The sequence below is a fragment of the Pleuronectes platessa genome, chromosome 20 (assembly GCF_947347685.1).
Source record: "Pleuronectes platessa chromosome 20, fPlePla1.1, whole genome shotgun sequence".
NCBI classification, from domain to species: domain Eukaryota; kingdom Metazoa; phylum Chordata; class Actinopteri; order Pleuronectiformes; family Pleuronectidae; genus Pleuronectes; species Pleuronectes platessa.
Genome location: NC_070645.1, coordinates 4,761,727 through 4,776,363, shown reverse-complemented (window position 1 = coordinate 4,776,363; position 14,637 = coordinate 4,761,727). Strand labels below are relative to the sequence as shown.

General features: G+C 39.8%; 1 protein-coding gene across 6 annotated transcripts in view; it reads right to left on the bottom strand.

Annotated features, from left to right (window-relative positions):
* The window catches only part of slc12a7b (solute carrier family 12 member 7b), a 60,251-nt gene that overhangs the window by 7,522 nt on the left and 38,092 nt on the right, over window positions 1-14,637 (bottom strand). For 5 of the 6 annotated variants that reach the window (XM_053412094.1, XM_053412095.1, XM_053412096.1 and 2 more), the window contains exons 5-22: window positions 11,524-11,578; window positions 11,125-11,255; window positions 10,680-10,921; window positions 10,258-10,469; window positions 9,099-9,266; window positions 8,831-8,929; window positions 8,422-8,479; window positions 7,739-7,913; window positions 7,518-7,636; window positions 7,263-7,361; window positions 6,692-6,811; window positions 6,264-6,368; window positions 5,477-5,645; window positions 4,708-4,903; window positions 4,008-4,177; window positions 3,667-3,798; window positions 3,406-3,513; window positions 224-399 (exon numbers count right to left, since the gene is read on the bottom strand). In XM_053412094.1, the coding sequence (XP_053268069.1) occupies window positions 224-399; window positions 3,406-3,513; window positions 3,667-3,798; window positions 4,008-4,177; window positions 4,708-4,903; window positions 5,477-5,645; window positions 6,264-6,368; window positions 6,692-6,811; window positions 7,263-7,361; window positions 7,518-7,636; window positions 7,739-7,913; window positions 8,422-8,479; window positions 8,831-8,929; window positions 9,099-9,266; window positions 10,258-10,469; window positions 10,680-10,921; window positions 11,125-11,255; window positions 11,524-11,578 (2,534 nt within the window). Of the gene's footprint in view, window positions 1-223; window positions 400-2,893; window positions 3,011-3,405; window positions 3,514-3,666; window positions 3,799-4,007; window positions 4,178-4,707; window positions 4,904-5,476; window positions 5,646-6,263; window positions 6,369-6,691; window positions 6,812-7,262; window positions 7,362-7,517; window positions 7,637-7,738; window positions 7,914-8,421; window positions 8,480-8,830; window positions 8,930-9,098; window positions 9,267-10,257; window positions 10,470-10,679; window positions 10,922-11,124; window positions 11,256-11,523; window positions 11,579-14,637 lie in introns of all 6 variants that reach the window. The other variant, XM_053412099.1, reaches the window with a different exon arrangement.

The window sequence follows — 14,637 nt, the reverse complement described above, 5'->3', positions numbered from 1 at the left end:
ATTCAAAATGGTGCAAACGTCTCTTACAAGGCACATGAATCACGTTGTTAATCACCACCTTCACAGTGTATAATACTTGACACTCCAACAATATGGGCATGTATTAACATGCATTAGTATTAGTTAAACATCCACAGAACAAAACTTTCACTTTCGCTTCTTTTTAGATGTAATCGTTCAATCATGTTTGGGTCTTGTTCGCAGTAAACTATAGGATACTTACGGTTTCATGTTGAACAGGTCACGCACTGCCACATTGGCGTTGCACTCGCGGTTGCGATTGCGCTCTGCGAACAGCTTGTCCTTGGTCCAGGTCATGTGAACCCGATCGGGCCCTGTTTCAGCCTTGTCGTTTATTGTGGCGTGAGATGCCGTGTTTCTGTCATGGATGAGCTGGGCCTGGTGAGGACAGAGAGAAGAGAGTTAGAAAAACAGTAAAGTTGGAGGGGGTGGTGGATAAGAGACCAAAGAAAGGAAGAGAAAATAGGAGAAGGTAGAAAAAGTGGTGGAACTGGTCCAAGATAAAGTGATGAGACAAAAGAAAGGGATTAATGGAGAATTGGGGAAGGTGGACGAAGAATAAGGTATCACAAACAGAGATGAATAAACTGGGCAGAAGAATGAGAGATTGGCAAAAGAAAACAACAAAGATGGACAATAACAAACTGGGATATAAACAAATTGGAAATCCAAAAGTGTTCCTTCTACGAGTTGGTGCAACAACATGCTAGAGAAACAATACAAACCTGTTCAACCATCACAACAACACACATGGGCCACAAAAGAACAGACGTACATAACAAGACAATATATATATCTGGGTAGGTTGAAGGCCCCAGCAGGGGTGAACACAAAACATTTATGGTGTAACTGGTGGAAAGGGAGCTGTGGCGGTGGTGAAGGTGTATTGTGATGTCAACCAAAAATTGTTTTACTTAAACAAACATATGTTTGCAGCACTATAACCGACTATAGTGCAGGATTAATACTGTACAGCAGAGCACAGAGTAGGATTTACATATCAATATTAGAGTGATTTAAAGAAAAACATAATGCAAAACAGTTCACAACTTTTTGTAGAAATGTCCACAAATATTTACCCAATGCCCTAACACAGAGAACAAATAATTTATTTATCATCATCTTTCATAAAGATATAGTTAAAGATCTACATCTTCTGTACTGGTTCACATTTCATAAAGCAAAATAGCTTTTTACAACAGAAAACAGGAGGCTTACTTTGCACCATATTTAATGGTTTCCTGGTTAAAATATCTGAGTCCCCATCGTCTTAAGCATCTGAAGATGTGAGACAGTGACTTAAACAGAATGCAGATTAATTTGTGTTTGAGGAAGTTATGCTTATTAATCACCAGCTGTGACTGTACAGTATGGACGAGGGGCAGCACAACCTTTAAAGTCGAATGTCATGTGATGAAGGTCGATTTCAAGCCTAAAGTGTCATCACAAAGCAATAAAGTCGTCAAGTCGACTAGTCTGTGAAACCCCTGGTAGGGACACTGGTTAAATGAACGAGTGGCTGGAGGGAGGGGGAAGTCAATGTGAAAATGAATGGATTAGGTGACTATGCTAGAGGTCAAATGAAAAACAAGAGAAGACAGTATTGCTTAGTTACTTGCAAATAATTTAAAAGATCACTAAAACTAAAAAAGAGAAAAAGCCCGGTGAGGCTGAAATGGTGGTGACACACCAAAGAACCCAATTGTTGGAGTGATTGTAAAAAACACGATGCTGCTATTCTTAGATCCTTTATGACTGATTGGGTTGAATGTACTGCTGAAAGGCAAGTTAACCTCAAATTAAAAACAATATCCTCTCTAAACGAACATTTTATTTTCAGTTTTCTGAGAGAATACTGTCCACTCTTTCTGGTTTCATTTTTTTTTCAGGGGAGTGGGATGATGAGGGGGATGGGATCTTGAACTGCAGGCTCGGGATGCAGCAGGCTGATATTCACAAAGCAGATGTCAATCACTACACAGCAAGGAGCCCTACTGCTGGGATAATCTCGACTTAAAACCGAGAAGTCAGATGTACAAGATGGATGCTATCTGTGATTCAGGAGTCACCTTCTCTTGGTGGGCACTTCAAAAGGTTTTATGACAAAACTGGAAATGGCACTGTTCAAATTTTACAATGCTACAATCACCGACTGGTAGTCCTGGGCTACGTGAGGCTTCACCACTGGTGCAACAAGGTTGCCCATCATCCTTTACTCTGGTCTAGTACTATCAACATGGAAATTGACCATGAGTTGGTGCTATGGAGAAGTTCACAGGGAAAAGGTGCAAACATTTGCACCTTTTCCCTGCAACATTTTTCTGTATTTCTAGCTCTACACTGCCTTCAGGAAGTCATTAATGTGATAATAAAACATGTTTGGGACATGTGCTATATGAAAAGCAAAGTATGAAGAATCTTCAGCTGCTTCATTGCTTTTAAGAGATGATCAGTGTTGAGATTCACGACATAAAACATTTTATGGTACTTAAGGGACATTAATGAAACCCTTTAGTAAATTCAGCTAAAAGTTTTTCAACTATCAAAGACTTTTCTCCATGATCATAAAACATAAGACTGATTAGCACCCGTCCTCTCTGGGTATTGTTTTAATTCTCATTTCGTAGGTCAATCTTAGTAAGATTCAACAGCTACACTGTCTTTCATTCCCACCTGTGTGTTCACTGTATAGGCATCACAGTCTAATTTCTGACATCTGCTAAGAATGAAAGAGCATTTTTCAATATTTTAATCCAGGATTATATTGCAACTTATAAAAACAGTCCCATGACTAGCGACAGCTGTGGCTTTGTGAAGATGGGCCGGTGAGGTCTAACAGTGAGGGACAGTGGGGTTGACAAAAATCGGCTACCTCGTCCTCCTGATTGTCCTCCACCGTTGAGGACTGCCGGCTGAGGCTGGCGCTCTCGGCAGCGCCCGGGTTCTTCCTCCGGATTGAATTACGCGATTCATCAGAGATACTCTGAATCTGAGCAGTGTGGCATGGCCCAGAAAGGCGGTGGCAGTTGGACAGGAAAAGGGGCCATTTGTCATATATTGCAGCAGTTGGCCAGATTTTTATAGAATTCTTTTGTCATTTAACTATGCAGTCTGGTAGTTTCGGAAACAAGCGAATCATTAGTTTTACATATTTGACAAAGTTATACGAAGTTATATGTACAGTTTGCTAGTCGTAATTTTGTTTACACGTGCACTAACAACAATTGGTATCAATAAATGTCATCGTCTTGAAGATGGTTATGAGCCTATGTTATATATATATAATCAAAAGACAAAAGCAGCCACTTGCATTCGATTGCAAGTACAGCCAGACGACAAACTGCGAGTGTTGTGCTGTGTTCAGCTGGAGAAAGTGTGTATTACCTCTCTCTCCCTTTCAGTCCTGGACAGCTGCATCTGCTTCAGCATCTGAGACCTCTGCTCCATCATCAGCGTCTTCTCATACGTAAAAGCTGAGATGTCATTATCATGCTGCAAAGATTGGAACAGAGACATCAGAATCAATCATTCAATACAATTCTGGCTCGGCTCAAATAAAATAAAATGCAGTCTAAAGGCATTTTAACACAATTTTAAATTTCTAAATTGGATAGTGAGACAATAAGAGGATTTTTTTTTTCTCACCATCTCCACCACTTCCACCTCTGCATCCAATCGCAGGTGGTAAAGGAACATCTGGAGATCTTTCTTCATCTGGATGCTGTTGTCATCCATCTGGGCCACAGTGAAGATGCGCATCTTACATTTCCTCCACACCTAGAGGGAGAGTTATTATAAACGGAAGTAAAATGGAAACATAAGAGTCAGTCAATCAGTCAGGGGTGGATGGATGGAATGATGATGACCAGTGAGAGGAGGCAGGATGAGATAGATGTGGTAAAGCCAAAGTGAGGGAGAATGTATATGACATGGATTTTGAATAAGTATAAATGTAATTTTTAGGGTTTACTCAAACAGTCCCCAACCTTGTGCTGTCGCAGCAGGAAGGGCAGCAGCATCAGCATGCCTCCGTCATGGACCACCCACCACACATCAATGGTGCCCTCCCCCAGGCGGTCCTGGTTGGTAGGGAAACTGTCCACATTCTTAGCCACAAGTAAGGCATGATGGGCGGCTGTAGACTCCCGCACTGTCTCTGGATGATAGAAGGGTAGCGAGTGTGTATGAGACATTGTCAGTTAAACCCTGTGTGTTCTTTGTGTCTCGGTGTAGACCTCGTTTAAACATCCCTACAAACACAACTGAACAGCTCTGAATATATTGATGAATGTATCGTGAAGCTACATTTAGCAGTTGAACACATCCACGTCCTGGGCCACATTAGCACGTTGTCTCCTCAGCAGATATCCTCCTTTTAAAACAATGGGTGAAATCCTTTTTCATCGTTGAGCTGTCTGCTTCACTCAGCCCCTCCCGGTGCTGCTATGTCTCTCTCTCCCTCAATCTCACACCGACACACAGATACCAAGACACACACAAACACATGGGTATCATGCGTTTGTCTTTAGGCTTAACAAACAGAAATGATGTATGTGTTTATTTGCAAATAGGGCGTGGAAATGAGTTCTGATCATGAGTCAACTATGATGTTGCGTGTGTAAATTCTCCACCATGTTCTCCTGATTTTTCATTTCTGTACTTCAATTTATTCACATCTGTCTCTACCTATGAAGTTCTTCCATGACTGTGGGTCATTGGACTGCCTCCAGGCCCCAGGCCAGGCCATCAGGACTGTGTTGTGCTTCATGCCTCCCAGCCCTGCTGACTGGATGAGGTGGGACATGCCATCTCTGAGGTTTGAAGACACCACGACATGACAGAAACCCTTGGTCCGCTCTGCTGACATCGAGGACTTGATGTTCTGGATAAAATATGGGAGAAAAATCGTATCAGTCGATAGTGGTGGAATAGAAAACAAATTAATTATTGGGATTTTAAAATATGTCTTTGTGGAGACACTTACATCTCAGTGATTCAATGATGGCAATCTCATCATTAACACTGATGGGTCTGAACAAATGAATACAGCTCCCTGTATAATCTGGAATTCAGCTCCTGCACATGATTACTTTTGTAGAAAAAAATAATCCACTGATTTAAAATGCTTTTGAGGACAAATCAGGTTGCCAAAGTAAATTAAATGAATAAGAATATGAATTTTGGCCAGTAGATGGCAGAGTTAATCTGCAGCGTGGGTGTAAAAGGATTGTCCTGACCTTGATTGACACAACAGATTATCTCGTGGGGCCAGAGGTGGATTGATGAATGCTGCCATTAACACAATGCATTATTTAGCCAATTTTACAGGGACAGACAATTAACTGTCACCATCAATTTCTACTTTTAGTTGAACAGGATCTGACAATCCACTGTTTGCGTTTTCATTTTCCACGTCTACATGTTTTCGCTTGGTGGTGTGTGCGTTAAAATGTACCTGCTCAGCCCTCTTGGCCTCTGCGTCTTTAGTGAGATATGTTCCCTCTAACACATTTCCCACAATAGTCAGGCCTTTTCCTGCCTTCAGCTGTGTGGTGAGGGAGAGCAGGCGAGGGTGTTTGACTGCTTGATCGGAGTCCACGTTCAGCAGCACTAGCACCTGAGGCCTGGATACATCAACAGGAAATAAAACAGGCAGAGGGGTCAGGTTTCAATTCTTTGAAAGGTGTTGAGTGACAGGAGTGGCCGTTGATCCTACAGCCTCGCAAAGAAACAAATTATGATTTAAACAACTCCTGTATAGTGGGTTAAAGAAACTGTAATTTTAACGAGAAATAATAAGTAGAATCATCATGACTTTATAACTGGATATTGGAAAACAATGCAGGTAGACCTGCAGATGAGCTGAATTAAGACTTTACCGACCCACATGTGTTCATCACAAGACCAATAGTGTTAGAACGAGCAGTTTCCACACATAACAGGAGCAGAAACTGTTATTTTTGACCAGAAACATCTGTATTCATAGAAATATCACAAACCTAAAGACACTGATTCCACGGAAATGAATAGAAACCAGTGGTTTGGCTATTGGAGGGGCAGTCTGCAAGGTCAGTGCAGGCCTCTGCACAAAGTGAAGGCTTAGCAACCTTTTTTGTCAGATTAGTTAGAGGACCAAGAGATTAATCTAATTCACCCTCTGTGTCTATTCCTGTCTCTCTTTTGTCCAGCCCACCAGTGACAGGTGGCACTGTGTCAACTGTAACCATACACACACACTGTACCTCCAGTTCTTTGTGTGTGGTGGAGCCTCCTCAAGTCGGATGAGGGCGTAGCGCGCTGCGTTAAGAGACAGACCGCGGATGCCGTCACCCCATTCTTTCTCTGCCCTAAAACAAACACATGATTCACAATGAAATAAACAAGAAACTGATTCAAAGCAATGTCAGTGGAAGGATGTTAAGTTTCGCAGTCTAGTAAAAGGGAACATGTTCTGCATCTTTTTGTAACCGGATATCTGATATGATACAAGACTCTGCCAGTCCAAAAAAATGACAAATATATTATTATACTACTTTTATTTGAAGTGTTGAAGGGAATTGAGGCTGAGGAGTGATTCAAATCAAAATTGTATTTAAAACAAAGTGGATGATCCTCAAAATGCCTGGTAATTAAAAAATGAAGAAATTAATGAGTACAAAGTTCTTCTTACCCTCTGTATTCGATGTATTTGTAGATGCACCCAGCGATGGCCATGGCAACAATGGCATAATACCAGGAGCAGATGAACATGAGAGCAAGGCACAAGCTCATTCCCAGGAAAGACAAAGCCCTGTAGCAGAAATCAAACTTTACAAGTTCAGACTATAAACCACATAACTTATCCGCAGTTTCAGGTTGTCTACACATTCATTTCTAATGTCTTAATAATTTGAAGAGGCTTAGAAGTGGCTTAAATTATGGAATCTATTGTACTACAACATTATTTTCCTCAACCTTTGTTGTGGAAGTGTCCCAGTAAAGGTCATCATGTCATTAACCACATTTAACATGTATGTTTTTGGTTGTGAAGGCATTTCACTGATTCTTCACTACTGCACTGTACTGAAATCCTCATCCATTTCAAGAGTAGGATCCTTGACATTGTTACAACTGATGATTCTGAGATGCTAACTTTAACTTAAGAGACTTTAAACATAAATTTTTCACTGTTTGAAAGTCAATACAGACAGCATATTAAAGAGGGAAAATGAATTTGTGAGACTGTGTAATTTGTCACCCACCAGTGGTAGTATTTGAAGCGTGGTCTCCAGTTGGGCGTTCGCAGTAGAGTCTGAACGGCACAGGCCAGGTTGACAAACAGGTAGCACATGAGGAAAAACCTGTAGGAGGAGAAGAGTAAGCCAAAACAAAATACTTCTAGCGTCTAATCTAAATATCCATGTTATGACCTACTGGAGATGTGAAATACATAGGGGATGACATATTTAATCTGATATGAGAAAGAATGTGATAGTCATATGCAGGCGGTTACTGACATGGAGAGGATAGGAGCCACAGCGTCCAGTGAGGCGATGAGGATGCCGATCTCACAGATCCCACCAGTCAGGAGCAGAGCCCAGGTAGGTTCTCCGTTAGCTTTGCCGTGACCAAACACCTAACACACATACACACACATAGTCCAGTGTGAAAACTGAGGCAGAGCGTATATAAGGATGAAGACTGCTTTGACAGAATTTGAGTTGATTGTTCAACTGACCTGTAGGAAAGGTACGATGCCATCCCGTGCGATGGCCTGCAGTAATCGTGGGGCACCAGTCAAACTCTGTAAACCTGCTCCACAGCAGGAGAAGAACGAGCCAATCACAATAACCCAAGGTGAGGGCCATGATAACGTGCCTATCACAAGGTTTCCTTTCACAGAGTCACCAAATCTGCAATAGAAAAAAAAAATCATAGATACATCCTGTTTTTATTCAGCTAACAATAGTGTTGATATGTTGACATCATTTTAAATATTAATTTCAGCCAAATTTCATGATAAGATCCCAGGGAGAGACTATAAAGTAGTACATTCTACTAAAAATGATATCATGTATTTAATCCTCTGTATCATAGAGCTCCACTGTCCAAAGACTATTAAAAACCCAAGAGCCGAGAGTGTTCCCTCCTAATCATCTTGCTATAAATAGCTAATAGAGATCCAAATGTGGATTAAGTTGAAAATAGTCTCTCCAATGAATGCAATACTAATTCCACTTTGATAAGAGCTAGTCTTTTTAAAACAATGATAAATCACCAGTGATCCAATCACATATATACACTAAGATTTGAGTCTATAACTGAATCTGAGGGAACCTAGAGGCCAAACCTACACATTGAACTGTTTTATTAAAAAGTTTACAGTTTTCCTACAGCATGTGCTTGGTGTGAAACGCTTACTTGTCTCGAAGCAGAACGCCTTCAATACTGGCACCAAATAGAACCACACAGGTGACGTCTGTGGAGAACTGTTCAGGAAAGTGAACTCAAGTCCATTTCTTTTACATTACGTTGAAGCTTTAAAACACAAAATAACCCTTAGCTGTGCCCTACCCCTTGGATCCAAAGACCCCTAGATAACTTGAACCTATACTTACTATTTAATGGACTAGAATAGAATAGAAATACTTTATTGTCATAAGACAAAAAGAAAGCAGTACAACAGTGCAACAGTGCAAATTGATAGAAAAACAGGTTTATAAATATACTACTTTACCATTTATTTGCTATACTAACTGATATACTAATCAGTCGGGGTCATTTCACTAGATCTTCTTGTATCAAAGTCCCTTCAAAGTTTTAAGGATACAGATGAAGGAGGTTGTAGCAATAGCCAGGATGGTGCCGATGGGTATGGACTTCTGGGCATCCCTCAAGTCCCCTGAGCGGTTTGAACCGGCCATGATACCTGAAGGAGAAGGTCCCAACAAAGAATCAGACATAAACAATACAGGACTGAAACACAGCTCTGCGCTGAGCAATTCTGAGCATAAAAGTGGCCAAACAAGTACAAAAAAGAACTCCCACATCATTGTGTGTGTGTGTGTGGGTGTGTTTGACACTTTTATCAGCCTCACCAGTGACAGAGGGGAAGTAGATGCCAACCAACAGTGTGAAGAAGGTGGTAATATCATTGATTACATATGGCATGTAGATGTCTTGGGCAGAGTCACTTCCCCCAAGAGACGACAACTCATTGTTTTCTACCATCATGCCCAGAGGACCGTACACTGACCACATGTTTGCTGTAACGGAGACACAAACAGATTTGTGAGATTCCAAACAGCATAAAACACACACTGTGCTAATTCACCCGAGTGCCAAGATGAAAAACCTGAGCTAATATGTTAAAGGTTTTAACAAAAAAATCTCAAAAATGGTTTAAATCATTCTGTCCAAAGCTTAATAGAGGAGAAGAGAAAAGTAGAATCTAATATATTTCTAAACACAAACATTGTTGGAGATTAAACCAGCACGAGTAAAGTTCATCAGATCTATAAGTTATACATTTTGTAACTGCTCCAGACATGCACTGGAGCTGAGCGAATTAATGGCTAGTGCTGAGAGAACATTAGTAATTGAAAACAGACAAGACGGTATAGAGAGGCACATTAAAGCTGACGTAATCTGTCCAGAGGCTTGTACATCAAACGCAAAAAATCTGAATCTGATGGGGAGGAAATACATGTTTCTGAGAGTGAAGTGAGGGTGAGGAGCTAAAGAAAGTAAAAAATAAAGGCAAAAACAGATGCGAGAAAGCAGATAGATTCAAAAAGATCGCATATGAAATCACTTGGCACCTGTGGACACTCACTTCAGTGGCTTCACTAGAAATACGACAGGAATGCATTCGTGTAGAAGGAGAAAAACTAGTTTGTCATGGCCAAGAGTTACGTAACAGGCGGAATGTTCTGAGTGTGCACTGTGCTTCATAAAATATTCCCATGATCGTTTGTTTAACTTCAAACTGGAAGGTTGGTATTGAACAAATATGTTGCATGCCCCATGATCTTTTGTTGTAATTTCAAATCTCATTCTGGCAAGTATGCAGAAGGACAAGTTTAACAAAAACAAGAGAGAATTCTGGATAATTTTGGTAGTTAAGCTCAGTTGAACCGAACTGGAATTCATCCACATACCTGCATACTTTACAGCTGTAGCTGTGATAATATGATATTATCTAGATAACAGGCCAGGGAGGTGGTTTTTTTCACAGAGGAAACATTGTGTTCCAACCTGAAATGACTCCGCTGGTCAGCCCAGGGATGCCCTGCACCATGGTCACATTGTTGTTGTCGAAGTATTCATTACAGGTGGCATTGAGCTCAGGTCCGTCACAGAATAGACTCCACAGTTTGGTGGTGACCGTCATGTTGTCTAGAAAATCTGTCTTAAGACACTTGTCAAAGTTGAGGTTCTGCAGAGTGCGATTTCCCAACATGCAAACACTGTATAGAGGGGAAAAAACAATAGTTAGAGCTGTCAAAGTGTTGAAATTGTTATTCAATCATCTTTCAAACATAAATATGTATATATATGAATATACAAATAGGTAATATGCTAACTTCAGGAGTCACTATCAGATAAATTCAGCTGATGCCATTATGGCACAATATGATACCATATAAAACTGGAGGATAGGTCAACGGGAAACTCACGGAAAGTCGGGCGGCTCAAAGATGGTCTTGATGACTCCGGCGTAGATGGAAAAGATCGAAAGAATGACACAAGCCAGGAAAACCAAGGCCAGTTTGTTCACATATTTCACTCCAACAAAGACGACCACAGACATCAGTGCGAGGCAGCATGTGCCATACACCCGCATGTTATTCAGCAGGGCATTCAGCTCGTCCTCCTTTTTCTCTGCCACAAAGATGGCTGCTTTAGGCACGATGTAGGTCTGAAATGACACGGGACAGATAGAAGATGAAAATATACACCTGTCCCTTTTAGGAGAGAGACAGGTTTGTTACAATGTGAGTTTGGGTAGACAACATGAACTCGGCTAGGTTAGACGAAAAGACAGCCTCACTGAACCGTAAATCCATGTGGAGGATCACCACCATGTAGAGGTAAATCCGAGCACTAACAGGATACACCTACCAGAAGAATCTCTATGGTACCCAGAATGTACATGGAGCCAGCAAAAGTTGTCCCAAGGTAGAAACAGAGACCTACAGCTCCTCCAAACTCTGGACCAAGAGATCTGGAGATCATATAATAGGAACCTCCCGCTGTGAAGAAAAAACAGCAGGAATATATCTAATGAGAAAAGGATCTGTATACATCATTCAATAAAAAAATTGTTACAAAAAAACCATCACATTTCAGGGTAAATTCCAGCTGATGTTGGAGCACACACAAATAAATAAGTGATCTCATTTTATCTTCAAAAAAAAAAAAAGCAAAAAGACAAATCAACAAATCTTACATTATGATTTAATCCCTGTTTATTGCACACTTGTTGAAGTTTGTGTATTTCTAAGCACCAAAGAATCCTACCTGGCACAACGCCATTAGTAGCGATTGCACTCATGGATATGGCCGTCAGCATGGTCTGTGGAGAGAGCACAGGAGGGAACAAATGTCAAAACTCCCAAAAGAACCTTAGATAGAGAGTTCCTCTGTGGTAAAAAGATAGAGTCTATGAGAATCAATTATCCTCCTTTGAAATAATAGTTTTTTATGGTGAATATTCTCTGAAATTTTTTTGGGGTTCTCTGTTGTAACAAGGGAAATTGTGATTATCGTTATGCACCATTCAAAACTAAGCATCACAGAAATGATTTCCTCTTGTGAGACATGCGGGCCACTTGAAATAATTAAAAAAAATCTTCTTATTATATTGAAAATAAAGTTATAATATAAATAACAGAGCAGCAAGGAGAACTGCTTGCCTTCTTTCCTTCTGGATGCAAAATCTTGAACCAATGTCATTGAAAGTAGAGAAACTATGAAATCCCTTTGAACAGAATGCAGATGAAAACAATGATTTCAATCAAACACTACCAAACATTTCTTGCTCCACAAAAGAGGCAAATACTTTCAAGTCTGAGAGGTTCATTCTTCAGAATAGACACAATTTATTGAATATATAACTTTTGTATTGCAACATTACAATTTTTACTTTTTTAATCGTTTTACTTTTTTGTATTTAATTATTGACGTGTTTTTCCTATTGTAATGACTATTATGAAATCGAATATATTTTCCCCTATAAGGTGGCCTTAAAACTCTGTTGTAATCTCAGTTCTAAACTAATAACCTACTTGCCCACCCAGCAATACTTTATTTTTTTGCAGGAATTTTCCGAATTTTTGTTGTAATGGTCAATCTAGCATTTGACCTATGGCATTCTTCTTATGGGCTTATGCTCTAAATGCTTGATTGGTAATGGATCCCAGCTTTTCCATGAAATCAGTCATTGTGGCTGAGGACCTTTACATCCTGTTACCTAACAGTGCCTCTAGACGAAAGAGAGAACAGAGCAGTGAGAAGGGCAAGGAGTCACAAGATAAGGAATACAAAGAATTGAAAAAAAGAGAAAGACACAAAAAATGAAACTGAAGGGGTGAAAGAAAAAGGCCTGACAGTGAAAGAACAGAGAACAAAGGAGAGAGGAGGCAGAAGAAGAAGAAGAAGGGAGTAAGGACAAGGACACTACAGAAATAAATATTTTGCTCTTTGCTGGGCGTCCGGTTTAAAGTGAGAGAGAAGCTGGAGTAAAGCCAATTACCCGACAGTTTTACCTCCTGCTTCTACCGAATCCCTAAGCAGCTACCATGAATGAAGCTGGGACCTGAACACACATTCATTAGAGAAGTGCAGGTAGGTTGACATAGATGAAACTTCCATTAAGATTCTATGTTTTACAGCCACCTCTCATGATTTGGAAATTCTTTAGGAGTGGTAATTAGCTGTTTTTTTGACAGGAGGTCATCACCTATATTGTTCAAATGGGGTTGAAATCTTGAACTACGAATATCAATATCAGATAAGTGAAGATTCATGAATTGCTATTAATGCTTTCATATTATAATTACTTATAATAAAGTGTGGTGGTGAAATAGTCAGAAAAGTCAATCGTAGAGCAGTTAAATTAAACATGTTCTAAATGTTTTAAATCAAATATAAGGCGGTCTTTAAGACTAAAACTGCACTTACTAAAACCCCTCCTTTTGTTTTGTATCACGTTCAAAATTACAGTATAGTGATATAATTTTTAACAATTGATGTAAGGTAACTGCAATCATTTTAAATATAATACTAAGGTCAATATTAAACTTTTATACAAAGCACTTGCAAATGGCAGAACTAATCAAACAAATATACATTGTAATTTAATATGAAAGAGTATCAAAACAAAGACATATGACTCCTACCTCTATTCATTGAAACATAAACTTTTTCAGTAGAAAATCGTAATAGATTGGTGCCAGTTCATTCTTTAGTATTATGAATCGACAGAATCCGAGTTGTCATTTCACAAAGTATAGAAAGAGAAGTTCCACTGAATCGTGGGGGGGGGGGGGGGGGGGGGGGGGGGGCATTCAACAATGGCCTTGGCAGGATGTCGGTGAGAGTTCGAAACATCTGAGTATCTGAGGAGTCAGAGGACCAAACAGGAATCCTACTGACAGAGAGCAGTGTCTGGTGGTCTGTCTGCAGTAAGTTGTTGTATGACTTAAACCGCTACAGTCTGCAGTGATTGACTGTTGTGATATTCGTAGTGCAAAGCAAAGGAATGATCTTCAAAAAAAACTGCTACCGTCAACGATAACAACTGTCATCGAGTGTATGTTTTCAGAAGTGTATCTCTTTTCTTCAATGTGTCTCTACACATCTATAATTAATTTATCAAGTGAACAGTGATCATCTTATAATAAAGAGCTTGATATTTGAAAAATCTACTAAAAAGTATAGCTTGAGATTTCCTTTTTCTATTTTTTGTTATCTTCATTTTACCATTTAACTGTCAAACAATGCCATTATAAACAAGATCAAACCATCTAAGCGGTTAAAAAATCGACTGTATTCTTTCTTCAGGGTTAAATCCCACCCCTCCCCTTCACCACTTATTTCTCAGACTACTGTCTCTAGTCTCGCTTCTGACCGTCTGAGTAGCTCACGCACTTACTCAGGTCCCATTGATTGGCTGAGAAGCATCATGTCAGAGGAATTACGACACATGCAACTGGTCAGTGATTTTCCTCGGCCACTGAAGCCACTAGGGTGGTGAAGGCTAAAAAAGCTGCACTGATTAAAAGAGAAAAAAACCTCATCAAGTACAGGACAATGTGTTTATAGGATGGGATCTGGGTCAGAGCCGTAGTTGATAGGAAATAGTGAACAAGTGAATTCAGCCAGAAAGTGTTTGCTGCAGCTTTCTTTGTGTAAACTATGAATGAGAAGTGAATTAGAAGAGAATAGAAAGTTGAGACAACACAGTTAACTGTTTTGAAATGAACAGAATAAACAAAAAGTATATTAAAATGAAGATGAATAAATTCCCTTAAGGTAATATTTTTTTTTATTTCTGCCGTTGGGTCATGATCACATCAACTATGACTCATAAGCAGATGGCTGGGGTTAGAAATTATCTAAGCAGTAAAAATT